Raw genomic sequence first — 27,409 nt, 5'->3', positions numbered from 1 at the left:
TGTCCATGATCTGGCTGAAGTCTTCATCCAAGCGGGAGCTGAAGAGGTCCATGATCCGGCTGAAGTCTTCTATCAACGGCATCTTCAATCTTCTTTCTTCCAGATCCATGTTCATCCCGCCGACGCGGAACATCCATCTTCACTGACGACTTCCTGACGAATGACGGTTCCTTTAAGGGACGTCATCCAAGATGGCGTCCCTCGAATTCCGATTGGCTGATAGGATTCTATCAGCCAATCGGAATTAAGGTAGGAAAATTCTGATTGGCTGATGGAATCAGCCAATCAGAATCAAGTTCAATCCGATTGGCTGATCCGATCAGCCAATCAGATTGAGCTCCATTCTATTGGCTGATCGGAACAGCCAATAGAATTTTTTTATTTTGGGGGGCTTTGTTATTTTATTAGGGGGCTTAGAGTAGGTGTAATTAGTTTAAAATTGTTGTAATATTTTTCTAATGTTTGTAAATATTTTTTTATTTTTTGTAACTTAGTTCTTTTGTATTTTTTGTACTTTAGTTAGTTTATTTAATTGTATTTATTTGTAGGTATTGTATTTAATTAATTTATTGATAGTGTAGTGTTAGGTTTAATTGTAGATAATTGTAGGTATTGTATTTAATTAATTTATTGATAGTGTAGTGTTAGGTTTAATTGTAACTTAGGTTAGGATTTATTTTACAGGTAATTTTGTAATTATTTTAACTAGGTAACTATTAAATAGTTATTAACTATTTAATAGCTATTGTACCTGGTTAAAATAAATACAAAGTTGCCTGTAAAATAAATATTAATCCTAAAATAGCTACAATATAATTATTATTTATATTGTAGCTATATTAGGGTTTATTTTACAGGTAAGTATTTAGCTTTAAATAGGAATAATTTATTTAATAAGAGTTAATTTATTTTGTTAGAATAAAATTATATTTAATTTAGGGGGGTGTTAGGGTTAGGGTTAGAATTAGCTTTAGGGGTTAAAAAATTTATTAGAGTAGCGGTGAGCTCCGGTAGGCAGATTAGGGGTTAATACTTGAAGTTAGGTGTGGGCGATGTTAGGGAGAGCAGATTAGGGGTTAATACTATTTATTATAGGGTTATTGAGGCGGGAGTGAGGCGGATTAGGGGTTAATACATTTATTATAGTAGCGGTGAGATCCGGTCGGTAGATTAGGGGTTAATAAGTGTAGGTAGGTAGCGGCGACGTTGGGGGCGGCATATTAGGGGTTAATAAATATAATATAGGGTTCGGCGGTGTTAGGGGCAGCAGATTAGGGGTACATAGGTATAATGTAGGTGGCGGCGGTGTACGGAGCGGCAGATTGGGGGTTAATAATAAAATGCAGGGGTCAGCGATAGCGGGGGGGGCAGATTAGGGGGTTAATAAGTGTAAGGCTAGGGGTGTTTAGACTCGGGGCTCATGTTAGGGTGTTAGGTGCAGACTTAGGAAGTGTTTCCCCATTGGAAACAATGTAGCTGCGTTAGGAGCTGAACGCTGCTTTTTTGCAGGTGTTAGGTTTTTTTTCAGCTCAAAATGCCCCATTGTTTTCTATGGGGGAATCGTTCACGAGCACATTTTTTAAGCTGGTCGCGTCCGTAAGCACAGCTGGAATTTAGAGTTGCAGTTGCGATAAATATGCTCTACGCTCCCTTTTTGGAGCCTAACGCAGCCCTTCTGTGAACTCTAAATACCAGCGGTATTTAAAAGGTGCGGGAGAAAAAAACCATGCGTAGCTAACGCACCCCTTTGGTCGCAGAACTCTAAATCTAGCCGTTTGTGAGGCCAGACAAGAAAATGAATCCTGCCCTACTGAATCTGTGCAAAGCAACAAACTTTGCAGCCATGTGCAGGTGCTGCAATCAGAGAGTCTTTGTGTAAACATGGAGGCTGAGTGTGCTGATTCCCAACTCAGGGGAGAGAAGTCTGCAGTAAAGTAAAGTAAAACAGATATAGATTTTGCATGTGCACAGTACACAGATGCAGACATCCCAACCTGCAAAACTTATTTCAGGGAGGTAGCTCCTCCCGCTACTGCGCCGCCACCCCCCCCCCCCCCATCCCAGTTATATATTGGACACCTTGAAACCCTAAATAAGATAGACTTTTCATTAAAATAGCTTCCCAGTTCCCACTAAAGTCACATAAAAAAGTAGCTTTATTGCACAACCACATATAACAAACCTAATTTCCAGTGATCGTACGCTTGTTGAATGCTCAAATATTTTAGAATATGAAGTTTAATTACGTGCAGTAAATAAGGTAATATTTGTGTTTTATTTTATTAAAATCAGTGGGGGCATTTTGGTTACTGATGCAAGCTTTGAGAGCTCTATAACGTCCCAGCAACTAAAGGCATTCCTTAAAGAAACACTTTTCTGGATTTGGGTCAAATTGGATCATGGTACTTGGAGTTTCAGGCAGATTGCATTCCATTTGCTGGCATCAGGGAGCCGCTATTACAATCAGGGAGACTCCCTGAACTTCAGGGAGACTTGGAATGTCTGCAGATGTGGATTATAAAGAGGCAATGGATTTGAGTAATGGGGAAATAATGCTGTAAGCAATTATTAATATGTAATGCAGTCTGCAAGCAATACTAATTCAACAGTGCAAGAAACTCTTGCAACTTGTAGCAAACAAACCACAGTATTTCCGCATAAACCAGAAGCTACAGATTTACAACAGGCAGTAGTGGAGACTCTCACACAACTGCCCCCCAATATTTGTGGCTGAGAATGAGGGACACGGGAGGTTGATAGGAGCACATCCCCATTTTGTGCGTGGAGCTGTGCTGGGAGGGATCATGGGTGGCTAGTGGGTGGGATTGTTGGTGTTTCTGAGTGTTCTGTGGGTGTGTCATGGCAGTTTCTGTGTGCTCCATGGGGGGGGTTAAGGGACATTCTGTAAAGAGGGACATAGGGCTGTCTCAGAGAGACAGAGCTCAGAATGAGGGACTGTCCCTCTCAAATAGGGAAAGTCAGGAGATCTGCAACTGCATGGATCACTTGTGGGATTTAAACAGTCTAAAATTACAGCATTGCCAGGAGCTGAGACTGAAAAAACTTATAATAACAAGAATGCATGAAGCTTCAGCAGACCCCAGTAAGCATTTTAACATTAGCTCTTCAGGCCCTGCTCAGTTTTTCAATAAGGTGCTGTTTCCACCTATGGCCTAATGCTGATCGGCTAGCACTACTATTGGCTAAGAGAGAATTGTAACCTTATTGAAAAAACTGAGCAGTGACATGGTTAACCAGAGGTGCTTAGTTTAACACTGAAGCCACAGCGAAATAAAGGTACCAATTCATCAGGTTTCTTTAAACTGATGAATGAAGGTCGCCTTTCTTTTTAGTGATGGTAAATCCTGGTGTTTTTGAAACACTAGATTTTGCCATCACTTTAAATCTATCCAAGTATCTGCACCAAGTTTTAACAATGCAAATGCTTCTGCTTCCTTTACTGACCAACCTTCTACTTCCAGACATGGGCCTCTAGTTATCAACGTGTCTACTTACCTGCATTCGCCGGCCCCAATACGCTCACCTAAGCTCGCCTAACATCGCCGCCGCGGACCTGAATACGTTTGCCAAAGTTATCAAGAAAGCTGTCAAAAAGCCGCGCACCAAGTATGGGGCGATGAGCAATGGACTGTTGTTAACTAACAGTTATCGATCTCGCTGCTCATAGGCTTCTTTGCAGCTTTCTTGCTAGCCTGTCACTAAGCACCCACACTATACTAGCACCCACACTATACTATACTGTTTTACCCCCTAAACCGCCGCTCCCGGAGCCCCCCGCACCTAAATAAACTTATTAACTCCTAAACCGCCGCTCCTGGACCCCGCCACATCTATAATAAATATATTAACCCCTAAACCGCCACTCCTGGACCCCGCCGCCACCTACATTATACCTATTAACCCCTAATCTTCCGCCCCCTATACCGCCGCCACCTACATAAAGTTATTAACCCTATCCTGCCGATCCCGGACCCGCCGCAAATAAATTAATTGTTTAACCCCTAAACCGCCGCTCCCGGAGCCCTCCGCCACCTACATTACATTGATTAACCCCTAATCTACCCCCCCTACACCGCCGCCACTATATTAAATGAATTAACCCCTAAACCTAAGTCTAACCCTAACACCCCCCTAACTTAAATATTATTTAAATTAATCTAAATAAATATTCCTATAATTAAATAAATTATTCCGATTTAAAACTAAATACTTACCTATAAAATAAACCCTAAGATAGCTACAATATAACTAATAGTTTAATTGTAGCTAGCTTAGGATTTATATTTATTTTACAGGCAACTTTGTATTTATTTTAACTAGGTACAATAGCTATTAAATAGTTATTAACTATTTAATAGCTACCTAGCTAAAATAAATTCAAAATTACATGTAAAATAAATCCTAACCTAAATTACAATTACACATAACACTACACTATCATTAAATAAATTAAATTAATTAACTACAATTACCTAACATGAAATAAAATTTACTAAAAATAACTAAAGTACAAAAAAAATAATCTAAATTACAGAAAATAAAAAAAATTACAAGGTTTAAACTAATTACACCTAATCTACACCTAATCTTAGCCCCCTAATACAATAACCCTAACCCTAAAGCCCCCCAAAATAATAAAATTCCCTACCCTAAACTAAATTACAAATAGCCCTTAAAAGGGCCTTTTGTGGGACATTGCCCCACAGTAATCAGCTCTTTTACCTGTAAAAAAAAGAAATACAACCCCCCCAATATTAAAACCCACCACCCACACCCAACCCTAATCTAAAACCCACCCAAACCCCCCTTAAAAAAACTAACACTACCCCCTTGAAGATCACCCTACCTTGAGCTGGGAGGTAGGTTTAGGGGTTAATAGATATAATGTAGGTGGCGGCGGTGTAGGGGGGGCAGATTAGGGGTTAATAAATGTAATGTAGGTGACGATGGGCTCCTGGAGAGGCGGTTTAGGGGTTAAACAATTTATTATAGTTGTGGTGGGGTCCGGGAGCGGCGGTTTAGGGGTTAAACAATTTATTATAGTTGCGGCGGGGTCCGGGAGCGGCGGTTTAGGGGTTAAACAATTTATTTATTTGCGGCGGGGTCCGGGATCGGCAGGATAGGGGTTAATAACTTTATGTAGGTGGCGGCGGTATAGGGGGCGGAAGATTAGGAGTTAATAGGTATAATTTAGGTGGCGGCGGGGTCCGGGAGCGGAGGTTTAGGGGTTAATAAGTTTATTAGAGTTGGAGCGGTGTAGGGGGGGCAGATTAGGGGTTAATAAATGTAATGTAGGTGGCGGCGGGGTCCGGAAGCAGAGGTTTAGGGGTTAATAAGTTTAATGTAGGCGGCGGCGGTGTAGGGGGGCCAGATTAGGGGTGTTTAGACTCGGGGTACATGTTAGGGTGTTAGGTGTACACGTTCCCATAGGAATCAATGGGATATCGGGCAGCAGCGAACATGAGCTTTCCCTGCTGTTAGACTCCTATTGATTCCTATGGGATCCGCCGCCTCCAGGGCGGCGGATTGAAAACCAGGTACGCTGGCCCGGAATAGTGGCGAGCGTACCTGCTAGTTCTTTGATAACTAGCAAAAGTAGTCAGATTGTGCCAAACTTGCGTTCGGAACATCTGGAGTGACGTAAGCATCGATCTGTGTCGGACTGAGTCCGGCGGATCGTAGGTTACGTCACTAAATTCTACTTTTGCCGGTCTGTAGGGCTTGATAACTACAGCGAATCAGCCTCTCCACAAATACGCTGCGGAATTCCAGTGTATTTGCGGTTAACGGCTTGATAACTAGAGGCCATGAAGTTTGGAGAGGCCCAAATATTTTTTCTAATTTACCTGTGAAAAATCCTTTAAAGAGGAGGAATGCTGTGACAATCATGAAGAGGACAGTGGTCTGGAGTATGTGGGCCAGGTGCTTATTAAGAAATCACTGGGATCTCACCCAGATGCTGTTTATGCTCTGCTACATTATTATATCAACTTTAAGACGCCGTCTCATCTTGAGACTTACTGGAATCAGTATAACATTGTAAAAGAATCACCTGAGTGGAAGAACTTTGAGGCAAGTTCAATAACCAGGCTGGTGTCTGTGTCTTTAAGCATTGTATTTTATCATGAATCCATTCCATAAGAGGACATATTTTCCTGGCTGAAACACCAGTGTGAAGTGGGCCTAAGAAGATCTACAATGGTGATTATTAGAATGGAGGTTATTTGTTTAAAGTCAAAAAAATTTTTATTGGATAATATAAGAATCCATCTTCCAAACTTCCTTTACTTTGATAATGTTAGAGGTGCTATTATCATGGGCAGCCAAAACATTGATTTAACATTGAATCATCAAAAGCATCAAAATCTCATTCTACCCCCTGATGTTGCTGAGGGAAAAAACAGCTTAAATATACTTGGTATAACATTTAAAGGTACAGCTTCAGCTCAAGTTAACTGGGAACATAAGCTTAAAGGGACAAACAGGTTTTATTACATTTTCATGATTCAGATACAGCATGTAATGTTAAACAACTTTCCAATTTACTTCCATTAAAAAAAATGTGCACATTCTTTTATATTTACACTTTTTGAGTCAGCAGCTCCTACTGAGCATGTGCAAGAATTCACAGACTATACATATATGCATTTGTGATTGGCTGATGTGGCTGTGTCATGGAAAGACCTTTTGCTTCCGATTCACATTTTGGAGTTTTTCAAAGGTTAGGCTGTGGATGGAAGGAGCTGAACTAAAAACAATCCCCTTTAAATGTTTGTGTTTTTAATGCATAAAAAAAATATTTAAAAAAATGAATATTAGCATGATTGAACTAAGAGATGTGCCCAGGAAAACGTATGAATTGCTTTTGGAAAGGATTTTTATATATATATTGTTGATCTTGAGGGTTCACACCCCAAAAACTTCTAGAAGCTTTATGTATTTTTTTAAAATAATTCCAGAACACCTCAGATAAAAAGTGGCTAGCTTTTTATATCAAACTTTATGTCCATAAGAATCTGCACCATGGGAGTTTATTGAATAAAAGTTGTCCTAGATTTACCTGGGATTATGGAGACAATGGAGCATTTTCGTAGTAGTTTGTGCTTTTGCTAACAGAGTATGAAATGAATTAGTTATTTTGCTGAGATTCTCTGGTTTGGGTACCCAGTCGTATTATGAGATCTTATATGGCATCTTTGTACAGTCTTATACTCCCTGTAATCCTGACACCCTCAGAGCTGTTGTTATTTATCATTTGTGGTCAGCTCCTTCCGTGCTGTCAATTAGACATTTTGAAATTGAAAGTGACAAGGTGGCATTTAACTGTTATGAGGATCTGCAGGATGTATATAGAAGGGAGATAAAGTGTAGGAGTAAAGTTATTCTATGGAATAGCCTAACAATTTCAGTAAATATATATCTCTGTGTGTATTTAAATTTGTTTTATGTATTTATTTATGTAAATATTTTGTATATTTTTGTAAATATTTAATTTTATGTTGTTTTATGCATACATTACAATGAGGCTCACAAAAAAACGTGTAATTTAAAAATTATAGAAAACAAATAAATTATATATTGAAATAATAATATGCAGTTAAAATTGTATTGTTTAATCACATTAAAAATCATAACAAAATAATTCTGCAAAAATTAAAATGCGTATTGAAATTATGCAGGAAAAAATATTTAAGATGCACATAAGAAATGAAATAAAACTACACTGCGACTTCAAAAAACAGCATATTGTTTTCTTTATTTTCAAATGAGTTCCCCACCTCTGCTAGTGGGTTGAACAGGGGCATTTCTTCATTAAGTCTGATGTATTCTGTAAACATTTTCCCCTGCAGTTCTCGCTGTTTTTTTCTCACAAACTGAAATGTGGAGAGATTTAGTCAAAATATACTTATTACCCTCATAGAAAGACACATGTATAAGGAAACTAGGAAAGACAATAACGTAAAATGGAATATGCTCAAAGCAGGGTAATCTGATTTGTATTTGTATTTAATTTTTAAAGCGTGCCCACTGCTCCCTCTCCCCAGCAAAGTTTCCATTTACAGTGAGCTCCATTACTTTCTATCACCTCCTAGATTACAAGTTTTGCGGTATGGTGCGGTACGGCTATACCTCTGAAAGATTGACTATTGCACGTGGAATGGCAGGTCTCCAGTATTATAAGTCGCGACAATATAGCAATCCATTCCGTACTCAAAAAATTAAGTTTCCATAGCGCTGTATTACAGATTGTGCGGTCCGGCTAAAATGCTTGAGTTATAGCCTATTCCACCCAGATCCATACCGCAATCTGAGACGAGTAGTTATGGATTTTGCAAAACAAAAATGTTTCACAAAACTCATAACTAAAATGTTACAAAGTACACTAACACCCATAAACTACCTATTAACGCCTAAACCGCCACCCCCCGCATCGCAAATACTTTATTAAACTTATTAACCCCTAATCCGCTGCCCACCCACATAGCCAACACTAAATAAACCTATTAAACCCAAAACTGCCGCCCCCACATCGTTACTACTATAATAAAGCTATTAACCCCTAAACCGCCTGTCCCGACATCGCAACTACTAAACTAAACATATTAACCCCTAAACCGCCGCCCCCACACCGCTACTACTATAATAAACCTATTAACCCCTAAACTGTCGGCCCCCACATCACAACTACTATAATAAACCTATTAACCCCTTAAACCAGTGGTCCCCCCACATCACAACTACTATAATAAACCTATTAACCCCTAAACCGCTGACCCCCACATCGCAACACACTAAATTAAACTATTAACCCCTAAACCTAACCCTCCTAATTTTAAATTAAATTTACAAAATAAATATCTTTAAATAAATAAAAGCTTACCTGTAAAATAAAAAAAAAACCTAGCCTACAATAAACTACCAATAGCCCTTAAAAGGGCCTTTTGTAGGGCATTGCCCTAAGTTAAACAGCTCTTTTACCTAAAAATATCTAAGACCCCCTAACAGTAAACCCCCCACCCAAAAAATACCTAAGCTACATAATGCCCCTAAAGTGGCATCTGTATGGGCTATGCCCTTAAAAGGGCATTCAGATCTTTTATTGCGCATCCCTAATCTTAAAAATTTACTTACGGTTCCGGAAGTCCAGACATCCGTCTTCATCCAGGTGGCGAGAAGTCTTCATCTAGGCAGCAGCATCTTCATCCATCCTGGGGGCATCTCGCCGCCTGGATGAAGACTTCTCGCCGTCTGGATGAAGATGGATGTCTGGATTTCAGGAACTGCGAGTAGATTTTCTGAGGTTAGTGTTAGGTTTTTTGTTTGTTTGTTTTTAAGGTGTTTTTTTTAGATTAGGGATGGGCAATAAAAAAGTTGAATTCCCTTTTAAGGGCAATGCCCATGCAAATGCCCCTTTATGGGCAATGGGTAGCTTTGGGGGTTTTTTTAGACTTAGTTTTTTTATTTTGTGGGGTTGGGGTGGTTTACTGTTAGGGGGACTTTGTAATTTTTAGGAAAAAGAGCTGTTTAACTTAGGGCAATGCCCTATAAAAAAACCCTTTTAAGGGCTATTGGTAGTTTATTGTTAGGTTAGGGGGGTTTATTTTTTTATTTTTTTTTATAGGGGTAATAGATTAGGTGTGATTTGTATTTTTTTGGATAATATCGTTTATTATTTTTGTAATCTTAGAGTTTTTTTTGTAATGTATATTTTTATTTTTTTTCGTAGTGTTAGGATTTTTTTAATTTGTAATTTTTATTTTTCGTTAATTTTATTGTTTTAAAATAGTAATGTTAGGTTACTTTATAGTTTAAAATTAGTTTTTTTTATTTCACAGGTAAGGTTTAATTTATTTAAAGATAGTTATAGTGTCAATTTAATTTAAAATTTGGGGGTATTAGGTTTAGGGGTTAATAGTTTAATTTAGTGTGTTGCGATGTGGTGTGTCGGAAGTTTAGGGGTTAATAGGTTTAGTTTAGTAGTTGCGATGTGGGGGGCCGGTGGTTTAGGGTTTAATAGGTTAAGTTTAGTAGTTGTGATGTGGTGGGCCAGCGGTTTAGGGGTTGATAGGTTTAGTTTAGTAGTTGTGATGTGGGGGGCCAGAGGTTTAGGGGTTAATAGGTTTATTATAGTAGTTGCAATGTGGGGGGGCGGTGGTTTAGGGGTTTAACATTTTATTTAGTGTTGCAACGTCGGGGAGCAGTAGATTAGGGGTGTTTAGGCTAGGGGTTTATGTTAGGGTGTTAAATTTTAACATAACTTTCTTTTCCCCGTAGACATCAATGGAGTTGCGTTACGGCGATCGCCATTCCGCGATCACAGGTGTTAGTTTTTTTCTTACACTTTCTCTCCATTGATCTCTATGAGGGAAAGTGTGCACGAGCACGTAAAGTCAGGCCTTGGATTTTGTGCAGTATGGAGCTTATCGCACCATAACGCACAGCACAAGAAAGTTTTTCAATAACTTGTAATGGCAGCGCTATGGAAAGTGCGATACCGCACATTATTTTGCGTTATTTACGCACCCGAGATGTGAGGCATCTCACAGGGACAGCCTTTTTTTTTAGATAATTCCCTGAGGGCAGCCCTTGTGAGCGTCTGCAAAGTTTATCACATCTGAAAAGGCAGAGTGTTGATCATTGGGCCCATAGAGTTCCAATTTACTACTAGGCTTAAAAATAGTTACTAAATTATACAAATAATATAAATATTTTGATTTAAAAGGTTGGGGTGCACATAGATATCAGGTTCTAATACAGTTATACCCAACTTTACAGCGCTTCGCTAATACAGCGCTTTGTGGAGCTGAAGTTCAAGGATTTTGAAACAGTGCTGTAATCATTGTGAGATTGCGAGAAAAGTGACTGGCATAATTTTGTTATGCTTAGGGCTAGATTTATCAAAGCCATTCTCCTTTAATTCCGTCCAAAATAGCGCATACAACCTGATTGTCATATTCATCACAGCACTCTGCGCCTATAATTGCGCAAATCTGAAAGAAAATTCTTCGCACTCTGCTTGCATTCGCCTAGGCGCAAGGGCGCGCTCCCGAGTGCAAGATTATACATTAGTAATAGGCATAATTTAACAGGCCAACCTACAAATACGCTCAGTTTCTTATTTATCATTGTTTTGCGCTGATAGGGAACTGCAATTTTGGCTTTAATTGCGTGTTGTATATTTCGCCATACAGACTGAGGCGAACACCATTATAATACATGCTTTTACATCTTGTGATGCAGTACATTCTTCTTTTAACTAATTTTTCAAAGGCTCAGCACCAAGAAGAGACTGTTATTGCCAGAAATTTGCGCTTCCACTGGCGCATATGGTTACCAACAGTTATATATATATAAAACAGTATATATCGATATATTGATATATTTATTTTTGCGATCTTAAATTATCAACATATGGCAAAAACAGCACAGAAACATTATATAATATAAATATAAGCTAAATATTAACTTAAAAACACTTTTTTAATAACCAAAACATGGCGGCGTAAATATTTATAGGGATGTACTGTGATAAATAGGGAGTAAATGCTGTTTCCGACAGGCAAAATTTATCATTATTACGCCCTAGCTTGCCTGCGCAAAGTTACGTCTATTTTTTTGATAAATTCAGGCGCACATGTGCGATTCTCCGGGGGCGAGCTCTGGCGCAGTTATAGGCGAAGCACATACAGAGTTCGCCTAGCCTTTGATAAATCTATCCCTTAGTTCACTTTGTTTACAGCATTAGAGTGTAATCTGTGTCTCAGTGCTATAGTCTGGAAAATGTTACTGCAGTAATTGTCACTATTTTACAGGTACAGTATTATTGAATACTAATTGAATACTGTGCTGTGCTAGTGTTAAACTAAATGTAGCACTATTGCACCCCTAGTATATGTTAGTTCAAACATGTTTTCAAGTTTAAAGAAAGCTAAAACTGCCGTGTTTCACTTTAAGGCGGTTTTCACTTTACAGCAGGGCTCCGGTCCCTAACCCGCTGTATGAGCGGGGTATACCTGTATGCATGTGTGCTAACAATCACCAATGCTTGGCTAGATTACAAGTGGGGCGCAAATTAGTGATCTGGCTTAAGCGATAACATCGCTAGATGGAGGCTTTTTGTGCCTGATAAATTGCGCTCGTATTATGAATTGAAAGTAAATAGTTTGTGCACAAGTGAAAACTTGATACGCAGAAAATGTTTTAAAACACGTTAACTTAGATTTCAATGGAGCGTGAAAACTGCAAAAAAAAAAAAATACATCCATTTTCATGCGCTTATCCGAATGCCTATATTCAAAAGTTCTAAACCCAACATGAAATATTAATATTTCACATTCCAATGTTCTTCACATAGAAGAATGTTCTATTTATTCTTAAATACTTAATTCTATATACTATATATCTGTAAATACCTATATATCTATTCCTATGGATATAAATATGTATTTTACATGAACAGTATCAGATATATATATATATATATATATATATATATATATATATATATAAGTATATATTTAATAAAAAAAAGTACATTATTTTCTATGTGAAGAACGTAGAAATTAAAAATATGTGTTTTCATAAAAATGATGAAACATACTGTAAAATATTCTAAATAATTCAAATAATATATATATATATATATATATATATATATATATATATATATATATATACAGTGCTTTTTTTTTAAACGAAAAGGTGCCGGTACTCTAAAAAAAGGTGCCGGTACTCTAAAAAAAGGTGCCGGTACTCATTGATTTTTGATTGATATATTCTGCTCTGTAACTCTGAGAAAAGCAGAGGGACAAGATTATTTACAATGTTTGATGTATTGTGCTGCCCCCTCTTGTGAAAACTAGAGTATTTACATGATGATTACAAATATTACCTCTTATGAGTTGTCAGAGGTGGGGGTATATATATATATATATTTATTACTGCAAAGAAATAACTTGCACCCGGTTTCTTCAATAAGGATGTTACCACTTCACATATTGTGGTACACTTCACACCCAAAAACATCCAACATTTCAGTTCTCCACCTGGGACTTTTATCAAGGATAATAATAATATAATAATAATAATTAGCAATTTATATAGCGCTTTTCTCCCTGTGAGACTCAAAGCCGAATGCTCTGGAGTCTGAGTTTGTCCTTATTCTTGGCACTGAGAGGACGGATGTGTTGGCTGACCTAAGTGAGCAGGATGGGATGTAGGGTGTTTCAGGAGCTCTTTCAGGTACTGTGGTCTTGGTTGTTTAAGGCTTTGAAGGTCAGCAGGCCAATTTTAAAATATGTTCACCATTTAATTGGAAGCCAATGCAGGGAGTGGAGAACAGGTGTTATGTGGCAGGAGCGAGTTTAATTGGTCAGTATTCCACATAGGGATCTATACCAGGGATAAGCACAGACAAAGGCTGTGGCGGACATTTTCCAAAGTACAGACCTTAGTGAAGGAAAGTAAAAACATTATTTTATAGTGCTTGATGTTATTATACTGATGCAGACACCACTGATCCTATAACCAGCTCTCATCTGGCTATACCCATGAACCAGTGTCACTACTGTATCATTATATAGTGCTTGGTGTTATTATACTGATGCAGATACCACTGATCCTATAACCAGCTCTCATCTGGCTATACCCATGTGCCAGTGTCACTACTGTGTCATTATATAGCGCTGTGTGTTATTATACTGATGCAGATACCACTGACTCTAAAACCAGCCCTTATCTAGCTATACACATGTGCCAGTATCACTACTGTGTCTTTGTATAGTGCTTGGTGTTATTATACTGATGCAGATACCACTGATCCGATAACCAGCCCTCCTCTGGCTATACCCATGTGCCAGTGTCACTACTGTGTCATTATATAGTGCTGGGCGTTATTATACTGATGCAGATACCACTGATTCTATAACCAGCCTTCCTCTGGCTATACCCATGTGCCAGTGTCACTACTGTGTCATTATATAGCGCTGGGTGTTATTATACTGATGCAGATACCACTGATTCTATAACCAGCCCTCCTCTGGCTATACCCATGTGCCAGTGTCACTACTGTGTCATTATATAGTGCTGGGTGTTATTATACTGATGCAGATACCACTGACCCTGTAACCAACCCTTGTCTGGCTATACACATGTGCCAGTGTCACTACTGTGTCTTTGTATAGAGCTGGGTGTTATTATACAGATTCACATCCAGTATTTCACTCAGGCTTTATTTATTCCATAACTTATCACCAAATATCGCTAGCAGTCTCTTGACAAGCCACTAACTTTATTCATACTACATATTTTTTGTATTACTATTATTTAATCAGAAAGAAAAGATGTACTAAGGTTGTGGCGGACACTGCCAGGGCTAGTCACAGACACCAGTGTCCGTGTATGGACACCTTGCCTATCCCTGATCTATACACACTTCTCATCTGAAAATCACAAAACAGGAACAGCAGGCACCAACTTCCTGTGATGACATCATTACAAAATTAACAAAAAAACTACTAAACTAAAGTTTAGAAAAAAGTAGTGAAAACAAATTTCCACATCAAAATAAAAATCAGGAGGGCTAATTTGCATCCTTGTGCTACATATTCGAATGCATAGATCATCCAAAAATAAAAAAAGATCTGTCGTCATGGCAACAGAAAAAAAAAGTAAAATTACAAAAACATAAGTTGCTGCCTCCTGTCCCTAGGTTATTAACATATATACAAGTAAAAGTACTCATTTAAGTACCATTAAGTACCATTCAAAATCACAGTAGGGTAAATAATACTCAATAAAATAATGAGCACATTACTTACTAATTCTATCTCACACTTATCCTAACTGATTTGAGTAAGATGACCAAGAGATATGATCTAAGATAAAACTTAAAGGGACACTGATCCCAAATTTTTTTCTTTTGTGATTCAGATAGAGCATGCAATTTTAAGCAACTTTCTAATTTACTTCTATTATCAATTTTCTTTGTTCTCTTGCAATCTTTATTTGAAGAAGAAGGCATCTAAGCTTTTTTTCTTGGTTTTGATTACATATGACCTTGGTGAATCAGCTTCGTGCAGGTTCCCATGTATCCCCAGTTAATCTGTGTCTCACGGCTTGCCCAGCCCTGAGTGGACAAAGTAACTTGGTAGATTTGTCAAAATACAGTTTTTGCTTTTTCATGTTTATGTTCCTCTGACCTGTTACCTGATCCTGTGGGATAGTCTGAGGCTGCAATTTCTTTGGCGCAACAGGCACTGTGGTCCTCAGTGCTCTACCCATGAGCAGCTGTGCAGGTGAACATAAATCCTCCATGGGTGTTGCACAATAGTTTAACAGGCCTAGGTACACATCCTGCCCTGATGATTGTGCTTTTCGTATAATGGATTTGGCTATGCCATCATACTTCTCAGCTAAACCATTGGCCTGTGAGTGATAGGGGCTTATTGGTTTGTGCCTGACTCCCCATTCACGCAGAAAGCACTGGAATTCAGCACTCGAGAATTGCGGGCCATTATCAGACACAAGTCCTTCACACACTCCATGTCTCGAGAGTATTGTTTTGAAAGCCCATATGATTGCCGATGCTTTTAGATTTCTCAGCTGTACTAGCTCAAAGAATTTGCTGTAGTAATCTACTACTATCAGGTAGTTGTTGTCCTCAAAATGAAAAATATCTGTGGTGTTCCATGGTGTAAGAGGTTCTTTTGCATTGTTTTTTTGAAATTTCTGGCAGGTTTCACATGTCTTCACAAGTGTCTCAATATCAAGGTCCAAATAAGGCCATTAAACCACATCCCATGCTCTGCGCTTACACAATGTAATGCCCAAATGTCCCTGGTGAATTTGTTCCAGTACTTCTGCCTGCTGTGATTTAGGAATAAGAATACGGTCACCCATAAATATGATATCCGTATGAAAGGATAGTTTATTTCTCACAGGCCCGAATCCCTGCAACTCTGGAGAAAGCTTCTTTAGTTTTTCTGGCCAGCCATTGCACATGACAAAAATTTGTTTTTCTAGTACTTTAGCTTGTTTGGTATCTTGTCTAATTTTTTCCAGCCGTACATCAGCTATTGGAATATTTACTGGTACTGTATATACCTGTTCTTCCAATTCAGGTTCATCCCGTGCTTCATGTCCTTCTGGAAACACCCTAGACAGCGTACTTGCCATCAGAATTTCCTTTCCTGGTTTATATTTCACTGTGAGACCATACTGTTGTAGTTTCATTACCATCCTCTGCAGGCGTGGAGGTATAGCAGATAGTGGTTTTTGCATGATGTACTCCAACGGTTTGTGATCCGTTTCTACAACCAGTGGGCGACCATAGATATACTGCAACAGGATGTCCTTGTTGAATCAGCACAGCACCTAACCTAAACTGGGATGCATCCACTTGAAGCACAGTGTCACAGTTTACATCAAAATATTTCAGTATTGCCCCTGGATGTTTAGTGATCAGTTTTTTTTTTTACTTTCTCAAATGTCTTTTCCATATTTGCATCCCAAGACCAAATAACAATGCATGTAGTGGGACTGTCAGCTGAGCAAGGTCCTGAGAAAACTTGGATAGATAATTGAAAATGCCTAATGATGTCTCTAGCTCCTTCCTGGAGGATGGGGCCTTCATGCTAATAACTGCTATCTTCTTTGGATCAGGCTTTAAGCCCTCTTTGGTTAGAACTTCTTCTACCCCAATTTGCATTTTGTGTGGAATGAGTTTAAGATTTTTCTCCCTACACCGCTTGAGTAAGGCAATACGGTTTTTGTCATGTTCTTTACGATCCTTTCCATAAACCAGCAAATCATTCATTATTACTTCAACACCATGTAGACCAGCAATCAATTCATGTGATTTCTTTTGAAATATCTCCTCAGCAGAAGCAATGCCAAAAGGTAGCCTTGTGAAGCGCCATCATCCAAAGGGGGAGTTGAAAGTGGTCAGGTGACTGCTGGGTTCATCAAGATCAAGATGCAATTGCCAGTAACCAGATTGTGCATCTAGTACACTAAACACTGTTGCTCCTACTAGCTTATGAGCTATATCATCTATGGTGGGAAGTTTGTAGTGTTCTCTCATTATTACTTTCTTCAAATCACGTGGGTCAATGCAAATACGAATTGCGTCTGTGTTTTTCTTCTCTACCTTAACCATAGAACTGAACCATTCTGATGGTTCTGTGACCTTTTTTAATAACCCCAACTTCTCCATCCTTGTTAGTTCTTGTTTGACTTTAGCCTCAAGAGATAGAGGTATTTTCCTTGGGGCATGAATGACAGGCTGTGCACCCTCTTTTATACGTATGCGGCTAATCCCCGGGAGGCACCCTAGGCCCTTGAATAGATCATTGTACTCACGCTTAATGTTGTCCTTTGACAGTTCGCTACACCCACCATCCACAGTCATAATGATCTTTACAAGTCTAATCTCTTTACTTGTTTTGAGACCTAATACTGCTGGGACCTTTTCAGATCCCTTGTAAAAATATTTTGCATGACAGCGACCCATCACTTTCAGCTTTTCACCACCATATCCCAACAGTTTTGGTAGGTCTTGAGTCTCTAAGGTGGATTTATTTCTGAGGAGGTCCAGGTATGTGTGGCTTGGCACACAGTTTACTTGTGCCTCTATATCTATTTTGAATGTGACTGGAGTTTTGTGAGCCCCTATCTGTAGGGTTACATTTGCTTCATCTGCAGACTTAAGTGATTTCTGTACTGCTGCAAGATATATTGGGGTGCAATCTGAGTCTGACCCTGCATTGTCATCATTGTCCTCTATGGCGTGTACAGCCTGTGTTTGTGTCCTTGCAATATGGGAAAACAGTTTACACACCCTGGCAAAATGTCCTCTTTTCTTGCATTTATTACATATCTGCCACCTTGCAGAACAGGCAGCATTTTTGTGTATGTTTCCACAGTAGCCACAGGTTGCTTGTGTGTTACTTGTCCCAGTATCGCACTTGCCTTTTATCCCCTTGTGTCCTCTTTCTTGCCAGTATCTGCTGCTTTGATTTTTTATAGCACTGATCTGGTGCTGTGTTCCTTCCAGTATCTGCATGTCCTTTCTTTACATTTCATATGTTTAGCAAGATTTAAATCTTCTTCCTGCAGCAGCTTTTCCTGAACTTCTTTAAACTTTCTGCCCATCAGAATACGGTCTTGTATCATATCACCTGCATCATAAAAAGCACAGTCTTTGGCAAGCAAGTGCAGCTGTGTCACCCATTCATCCACAGATTCACCTCCACACTGATTCCTCTCATAAAACAGTTTCCTTTGCACTGTGGAGTTTTTTCTTGGATTGCAGTATGCTTCAAACTTTGCAAACAATACCTCTGTTTTTTTTTTTTTTGTCATCTACAGTGATATCCCCGCTTGCCTGCCAGGCTCTGCATACATCACGTCCCTTTTGTCCCACACATATCAGAAAGTGTGCCGCCTTCTGTTGATCAGTCCATCTGTCTGCATCTGGGACTGCAAACACAAGTTCAATCAGCTCTCTCCATTTTGAACAATTGTCAGAAATGTTCCCTGACTCTAAATCTAGAGAAGGAATGTTCTTTGTGTTGCTGATTGCTGCCATATTACTTTTCATCCCACTTCTGGTACCATGTAATGATTTTTACAAGGTATTGGCAAACAGCAAGGAGCTAGAACAAGAATACAGACTTTATTCAGCAGCATCCATCTTAACAACAACTGCCCACCACCTCCAATCACCTGACTAAAATGTTAACTGTTTATAATACACAGAGTGAACTAAGCATAACTATTGAGCTTAAAATATAACATAAAGCATACACACCATTACATTATCTATGTTTTTAAACAATAGAAAAATACAAGTAAACTGTCCCTTTAAGAAAAAAGAAGAAGAGAGTATGTAGAAAATACTACACACTAAAGTATCACCAAGGCTTCACCCCAAACAGGAATAAAGTCTGGAAAGTCCATAGATAATATAGTGCATGGCACTTGCACCAGATTGATAGCACAATCAAAGCACACCAAGTTCTCAAACCTGAACAAGCATCAGTGAAATTTTCATTAATTGTTCCTGACAAACTATAAGCACACAGAATAAACTATGAAGGCATCACGCTCAATACCTGGAATAACAGAGCACCATTTGGTATCTATAAACAGCTGCTCCACTTCACCTTCGGTAATGCATGCCGATGCTGGCTCTATACTCATACTACGAGCGGAGCTCCACAGGTTTGGTCCCACCTCAGTGAAGAGTTTACAATATTTCCAATAGGACATTTAACGTTCCAATGTTTTTTGCTTAGGGACTGGCGTAGCGGCTACGTGTCATAGCCCATTAGAATGTGTTTCACTCCTCCCCATTTGGGGCTGACTCAGGGCTTTATCTGCTGTAAACTTCAGGAAAGTTTTCTTCTGTGAAAAGCACACTAGTCTAAAAGAGGCTGCTTCCGGGTGGTAAATCTCCATAGAACAAGCCACTGAGCTGTTGTTCGTTCCTGGTAGAGCGCTTCTCTCTTTGTATGCAAATTATTATGACCCTGGGGAAGTCTCTCTATGGGTGATGGGGGAAACCAGACGTGGACTCCTTGCCCAGTGTGCTTAGAGGAATGTGGCTGCACCTCACTGACGAGGCCCATAGGAGGCCGAAACGATCGTCTGGGGTTGTCATGTTCCTTGTTCAGAGGAGAATTGCCTGGTATTTCGGGGCTGGACTGACCTTACTTGGCGGGATCAGACTGATATACTTCAGGAAAGTTTTCTTCTGTGAAAAGCACACTGGTCTAAAAGAGGCTGCTTCCGGGTGGTAAATCTCCATAGAACAAGCCACTGAGCTGTTGTTCGTTCCTGGTAGAGCGCTTCTCTCTTTGTATGCAAATTATTATGACCCTGGGGAAGTCTCCCTATGGGTGATGGGGGAAACCAGAAGTGGACTCCTTGCCCAGTGTGCTTAGAGGAATGTGGCTGCACCTCACTGACGAGGCGCATAGGAGGCCGAAACGATCGTCTGGGGTTGTCATGTTCCTTGTTCAGAGGAGAATTGCCTGGTATTTCGGGGCTGGACTGACCTTACTTGGCGGGATCAGACTGATATACTTCAGGAAAGTTTTCTTCTGTGAAAAGCACACTGGTCTAAAAGAGGCTGCTTCCGGGTGGTAAATCTCCATAGAACAAGCCACTGAGCTGTTGTTCGTTCCTGGTAGAGCGCTTCTCTCTTTGTATGCAAATTATTATGACCCTGGGGAAGTCTCCCTATGGGTGATGGGGGAAACCAGACGTGGACTCCTTGCCCAGTGTGCTTAGAGGAATGTGGCTGCACCTCACTGACGAGGCGCATAGGAGGCCGAAACGATCGTCTGGGGTTGTCATGTTCCTTGTTCAGAGGAGAATTGCCTGGTATTTCGGGGCTGGACTGACCTTACTTGGCGGGATCAGACTGATATACTTCAGGAAAGTTTTCTTCTGTGAAAAGCACACTGGTCTAAAAGAGGCTGCTTCCGGGTGGTAAATCTCCATAGAACAAGCCACTGAGCTGTTGTTCATTCCTGGTAGAGCGCTTCTCTCTTTGTATGCAAATTATTATGACCCTGGGGAAGTCTCCCTATGGGTGATGGGGGAAACCAGACGTGGACTCCTTGCCCAGTGTGCTTAGAGGAATGTGGCTGCACCTCACTGACGAGGCCCATAGGAGGCCGAAACGATCGTCTGGGGTTGTCATGTTCCTTGTTCAGAGGAGAATTGCCTGGTATTTCGGGGCTGGACTGACCTTACTTGGCGGGATCAGACTGATATACTTCAGGAAAGTTTTCTTCTGTGAAAAGCACACTGGTCTAAAAGAGGCTGCTTCCGGGTGGTAAATCTCCATAGAACAAGCCACTGAGCTGTTGTTCGTTCCTGGTAGAGCGCTTCTCTCTTTGTATGCACTTTATCTGCTGTAGGTTGTGTACATGTGTAAAACTGCTATAAGATGAGTCCTTCACTGAGTTTTTCATTTAATCTGCTCAATGGGTAGGGACAGTCTAGTATAAATTAAACTTTCATTATTCAGATAGAAATTTTAATTTTAATCAACTTGAACAATTTACTTTTATCATCAAATTTGCTTTTTTCTCTTGGTATTCTAGATAGGCTCATATGCTAATTTCTAAGCCTTTGAGGGCTGGCTCTTATCACATGCTTTTTAAATCTCTTTTCAACACCAAGAGACAGAAAGTACACGTGTGCCATATAGATAACACTATGTTCAGGCACAGGGGGTTATTTAAGATTTAGCACAAAACAATGATAAATTTAAGACAATAGATCATAAACAGTCACAGCCATGTGATCAGGGGGCTGGAAGAAGGTTCTTAGATACAAGGTAATCACAGAGGTAAAAAGTATATTAATATAACTGTGTTGGTTATGCAAAACTGGGGAATGGGTAATAAAGGGATTATCTATCTTTTAAAACAATAACAATTCTATGGTAGACTGTCCCTTTAACCCTTTAAGGACACAGCTTTCAGTTTGCTCAATTGTTTTATAACGGAAAAATTCCATCATATGTCCTTAAGAGGTTAAATTACTATGGATAATTTCACCTCTTTATATTGATTCATCATTGAGATATTGAGCTGAGAATGGTGATAAACCCTACTGTCAGTTGTTGCTTCTTCTTGGAATATTTGCAATGACCCATTCACCGAACCAAATTTAATGACATCATGAAGATAAATAATGTATGCTTTACAGACGTAATTTATGACCTTCCATAAGGCAGAGGCCAGATAATGAAAACCCTTAATATCCATTCCACAATTGCAGGATGTATGTTATGGAAGTAAGTTTATTATTAAAGGGGCATTGGTCTCATACGTTTTCTGTTCTGCATATAATAGAGCAATAATTAAACATGTTGAAATATTCTTTTTTGCCTGAAAGTAAAAACGATTTAGAATTTAAATAGAACCCCCCTCCCCCAATAAACAAACAAAACAAAACAAAACAAAAACTGCAATATATTTTGACAGGGCCAATTTTAGATGAAGCAGGAGAAGATTGACCACTTTGGCCTCTATTTAACAAGGTCTGGCGGACCTGATCCGACAGTGCGGATCAGGTCCGCCACACCTTGCTGAATACGGAGAGCAATACGCTCACCGTATTCAGCATTGCACCAGCAGCTCACAAGAGCTGCTGGTGCAACGCCGCCCCCTGCAGACTCGCGGCCAATCGGCCGCAAGCAGGGGGGTGTCAATCAACCCGATCATACTCGATCGGGTTGATTTCCGGCGATGTCTGTCCGCCTGCTCAGAGCAGGCGGACAGGTTATGGAGCAGCAGTCTTTGTGACCGCTGTTTCATAACTGCTCTTTCTGGCGAGTCTGAAGACTCGCCCAGTGGCGTCACTAGGGGGGGGCGGGGGGGGGCGGGCCGCACCCGGGTGACACCCTCCAGGGGGTGACACCAAAAAAAAAAAAAATTTTTTTTTTTTTTTTTTTTTTTTTTTAATTTTATTGAAATTCAAAGAAATACAATGTTGAGATGCATAGATTATTTTATTAGAGGCTGGCATTTGTGAACATTAGTGGGACTGGGGAAGTTGTACACACACAATTTTTTTGCCCCTTGAGCCAGTGCTGCAATTTCAACAAATAGTTTTCCCGGCTGCTTTTGCTTGTTTGTACTTTGCTCCTCCCCTGCCCAATTTCACTATGAATGTTGTGGGTGTGCCGTGGGGCTTGCAAAGTTGCGCTGCTAGCCTAAACCTGCCTGCCTATCTGTGCTCACTGCTCAGTGACATGAGGCCCAGGGCTGTGCACTGACAGACTTGGAACAGAGTCAGAGAGCAGAATTTTCATAGTTTGCGTGCCTAAACCTTTTCTTCAGTGATTTATTTTAGAGTGCTCTGTATATCTTTCATTTGATGTTCTGCTGAGCCAGGGAGCAGCTCTAGGCATGAACTTCCTAATTAATGCAGTGCAGTTTACATCTTTTGTATGTGTGTGTCTGAGTTTTTGTGTGTCTCAGTGTTTTTGTGTGTGTGTTTTTGTGTGTGTGTCTGAGTGTGTTTCCGAGTGTTTGTGTGTGCATCTGAGTGTGTTTTTAAGTCTGTCTGAGTGTTTGTATGTGTGTGTCTGCTGTGTTTTTGTGTGTGTCTGCTTTCTGGGGGGGGGGTGACACCATGACTTACCGCACCGGGTGACACCAACCCTAGTGACGCCACTGGACTCGCCAGAAACACGGGCCGTCAAGCTCCTTTCGGAGCTTGATAGATAGGCCCCAATATGTCTTGGATAATAGAAGTTTTTAGAACTGTGAGCTAGATCAGTTTGTCAAGCAATTCCTTTAGCACATAATCCTTAGCATATCTGTATATAGTACACAACAAGCAAATTATCTGTGTATAAGAAAGTAGACAAAATACTGCCTCTTCTAACAACCTTAATAATATAAAATGGAAAAATAACCTTATAAATACCCTGTCATTAAAATAAAGTTCTTAATAAAACTAATCAAACAGCTAGATTGTTGTATTATTTAGATCAATACAGAATTTATAGAGTAGGCTGTTTTTCTTTAAACACTGCAAACAAATTATTGTGCTGCAGAATAGTTTGAAAAATAACAAAAAATGGTGTAGATTCCAGTTCTTCAAATCCTATTTATCGGCAGTTTTTTAGCTGACGATCTGAATGTTTCAAGTTCTGAGTGATCACGATCCAACAATCAATAACAACATATCCGAATATAAAGTTACTAGTCCTAAAGCCTGTGTACACATTTTTTGCAGTACAGCGGTTCCACCCCTTGCTCTCTCTCTATCCCTCTTGCTCTCTCTGCTCCTCTCTTTTGCTCTCTCTCCCCCCTCTCTTCTGCTCTCTCCCCCTCTCTCTATTTTGCTCTCTCCCCCCTCTCTTTTGATCTCTCTCTCCCCCCTCTCTTTTGCTCTCTCTCCCCCTCTTTTCCTCCCTCTCTTTTGCGCTCTCTCTCCCTCCCTCTTTTACGCTCTCCCCCATCTATTTTGCTCTCTCTCTCCCCATTTTTTTGATCTCTTTCTCCCCTCTCTTTTGTTGTTTCTCTCCCTCTCTTTTGCTGTCTCTCTCCCCCTCTCTTTTGCTCTCTCTAACCCCCTCTTTTACTCTCTCCCTCCCCCTTTTTTGCTCTTTCCCCCTCTCTTTCGCTGTCTCTCTCCTCTTTTGTTCTCTCTATCCCCATCTTTTGATCTCTCTCTCCCCTCTCTTTTGCTCTCTCTCTCCCCTCTCTTTTGCTCTCTCTCTCCCCCCTCTCTTTTGCTCTCTCTATCCCCCTCTTTTGCTCTCTCTCTCCCCCCTCTTTTGCTGTCTCTCTCCCCCTCTCTTTTGCTGTCTCTCTCCCCCTCTTTTGCTCTCTCTCTCCCCCCTCTTTTGCTCTCTCTATCCCCCCTCTTTTGCTCTCTCTCTCTCCCCTTTCTTTTGCTCTCTTTCCCCCTCTATTTTGCTGTTTCACTCCCTCTCTTTTGCTGACTCTCTCCCCCTCTCTTTTGCTCTCTCTCTCTCCCCTTTCTTTTATTCTCTTTCCCCCATCTATTTTGCTATTTCTCTCCCTCTCTTTTGCTGTCTTTCTCCCCCCCTCTTTTGCTCTCTCTCTCCCCTTTCTTTTGCTCTCCCTCTCTCCTCTCTTTTGCTGTCTCTCTCCCTCTCTTTTGCTCTCTCTATCCCCCCTCTTTTGCTCTCTCTCTATCCCCCCTCTTTTGAGCTTTCTCTTTCACAGTCGCATGGCCCCGCCCCACCCGCGTCATGTCCGGCCCCGCCCCTGTCACGCCCGGTCAAATGCCAGAAGGTCAGTCTGTTGAAGGCCAGCTGTGTTTGTCCTCGTGCAGTCTCTACTGCGCATGACAGCTTCGGACAAACACACTTGGCCTTTTATATTATAGGATGATTTGTTCAAAGCAGTTAGCAGGAAAATCACACATATAATGCATGGAGAGCAATGGTTTTGGTAATCACAATCCTCTCAACCATAGAGTTTGCACTTTATTTTCGGCAACAAAATGGGCACAACAAATTGATCACACAAAGGGTGATGATAATGTGCAAACATGTCTGTTTCAACATATATGCCTGTATTACAAGATGCTTTGGAATACTTGTATTATCTTGTGTGTGAGCAATACACTCAAATACCATTTTAGATCTAAATATCAAGATATGGTCTAGATGTATTAAACCTATATTCAGCATTATGGAATATCCCTTGGCATTGGGAGGTACAGACATTTACATATGGATATGTATTTAATAGACAGATCCTTGATATCTCGTACAGCTAATGAGATCTTTAGGAAACGTGAAAAAAATGGAAATAATAACCGCATCATAGAGAAATGTCATTTAGTAATCACGCACTTAATATCCTTGTTTTTATTTTATACTCAGATTTGTGGGATTATGAAATACAGTATTCTCCGCTTTAGGAATGCGCTTTATCAATCAGGTTGTAGTGATCAGGATTTAAGTATTTGCTGTTCAGTCTTGTTTACTTAAAGCTGAGATCTTCTTACAGTTGTGGCAAAGAGAAAACATGTTGTGAACAGTGAGAGTGACGTGTGGAAATCATGGTCTGTACACTGGGTTTTTTAAATAACGGTCTGTACATTTAGTTCGGCAACTTTGGATTATCTATCTAACTTTTACTCTTTTCACGATTTTATGGAAAAACCCACTCTGTTCTTCTTGATGTCAGATGAAAAATTTGCTAAAACAGAAATCAACAATTTCTTAATTAATATATATACTTTTACATATTAAAAGATTGAAAAACATAATTGCTCAAATATTTCCATTAGAAATTCCCTAAAACAATGTAATAGATGTTTATGTTTTCTTTCTACAGTGTTAAACTGATTGCAGCATTTAAAAAACTAAAGTAAATAAATATGGAACAAATACTAAAATAAATAAATATGGAGCAAATACAACTACAATATACCCCCCCAGCAAGGTTATAACTTTATCCTAATGCTGTTTGCCGTATCAGACGTTTAAAGGTTTAATTTTGCTCATGGCCTGCTAATAATTTCTGATAATGTTTTTTAAACTTGATTTCTTCATTAAAGGGATATGAAGCTCCAAATTTTTCTTTCATTATTAAGATAGAGCTTGTCTTTTCTAATTTTATTTTTATTATCAAATTGTATTTGTTCTCTTGGTATCTTTTGTTGAAAAGCAGCTATTGATGCCCATCTAAGTATCTCTTAAATAAAGAAAATAATGGAAACAAAACAAATTTGATAATAAAAGTAAATTGAAAAGTTTTTTTCCAATTGTTTGCTGTGTCTGAATCACAAAAGAAAGTTTTTGTGTTTCATATCCCTTTAAGTTGTAATGTATAAGCACAATCATCCACAAAATGATGAATACATGTGACACTAAATTAAAAAAAAACAATAAATACATTTATCATCCAACAGGGATAAAGGTACTTCTAAGAAGATCCTATTGTCTGGACAAAGTCTATCTCCTGCACTTTGGAATGATGTACGTTGCCGTGGCAATGAAGAAAATATACTACTATGTGAAAAGTCCATTTGGCAGGGTGGGGCATGCCCGCAGAATCTAGCAGCTGCTGTCTCTTGTAGTTTTACACAAGGTAAAGACACAATGTTCTATCAACGTACATATCATATACTGAACTAAATAAGAACTGGACAAAAAGAAGGTTTCCCCCACCAATGTAAAAGTTATGTATATTGAATTACATAGATTATTTCTCAAGGATACAACATAGAGATACAACTGGGAAATGCAATGTATTTTTAAATTAAAATAACATTAAAGTTCATTAATTGAGGCTGAATTATATTTTACATATTGTTTTAAGAATCCTTGTGGGGAGTGTTTTTATTTTGGGGGATTTTTTAATTTTATAGGGGTATTAGTTTAGGTTTAAATTTTTTATTTTGGATAGCTTTGTTCATTTTTTCTGTAATTTTACATTTTTATTTTTTGTAATATTAGCTTTGGGGTTTGTAGTTCTTAAAAAATAGACTGCCCTCTGGGCTGGCGTATCGCCTAGTATGTATATATATTTAATAGACAGATACTTAATATCTCGTATAGCTAATGAGATCTTTAGGAAACGTGAGAAAAAAGGAAACAATAACCGCATCATAGAGAAATGACATTTAGCAATCACGCACTTTATATTTTACATCTTACGGTCTCATTGTTTTATGTTATCAAATGTAAGATGGCAAATTTATATCAAAATACACAACTCACTTATTTTAATGTTAAAAAGGACTATTTGATATGTATTTCCTTAAAAACATGTTGATATGTGTTTCAAGAACTCCCTGTTACATTTGCTTCATTGCTTTTTGTGGGAGGCAGTTAGCTGCATGCTGGGAATTCCAGATTTTTATAGAACTTAGG

General features: G+C 39.3%; 1 protein-coding gene across 3 annotated transcripts in view; it reads left to right on the top strand.

The window, feature by feature from the left end:
* Positions 1-27,409, top strand: part of PRSS12 (serine protease 12) — a 504,723-nt gene that overhangs the window by 107,770 nt on the left and 369,544 nt on the right. For all 3 annotated transcript variants that reach the window (XM_053703591.1, XM_053703592.1, XM_053703590.1), the window contains one exon: positions 26,446-26,624. In XM_053703591.1, the coding sequence (XP_053559566.1) occupies positions 26,446-26,624 (179 nt within the window). The remainder of the gene's footprint in view (positions 1-26,445; positions 26,625-27,409) is intronic.

Source organism: Bombina bombina, chromosome 2, assembly GCF_027579735.1.
Source record: "Bombina bombina isolate aBomBom1 chromosome 2, aBomBom1.pri, whole genome shotgun sequence".
Classification (NCBI taxonomy): Eukaryota; Metazoa; Chordata; class Amphibia; order Anura; family Bombinatoridae; genus Bombina; species Bombina bombina.
This window is presented reverse-complemented; position numbering and strand designations above follow the sequence as displayed.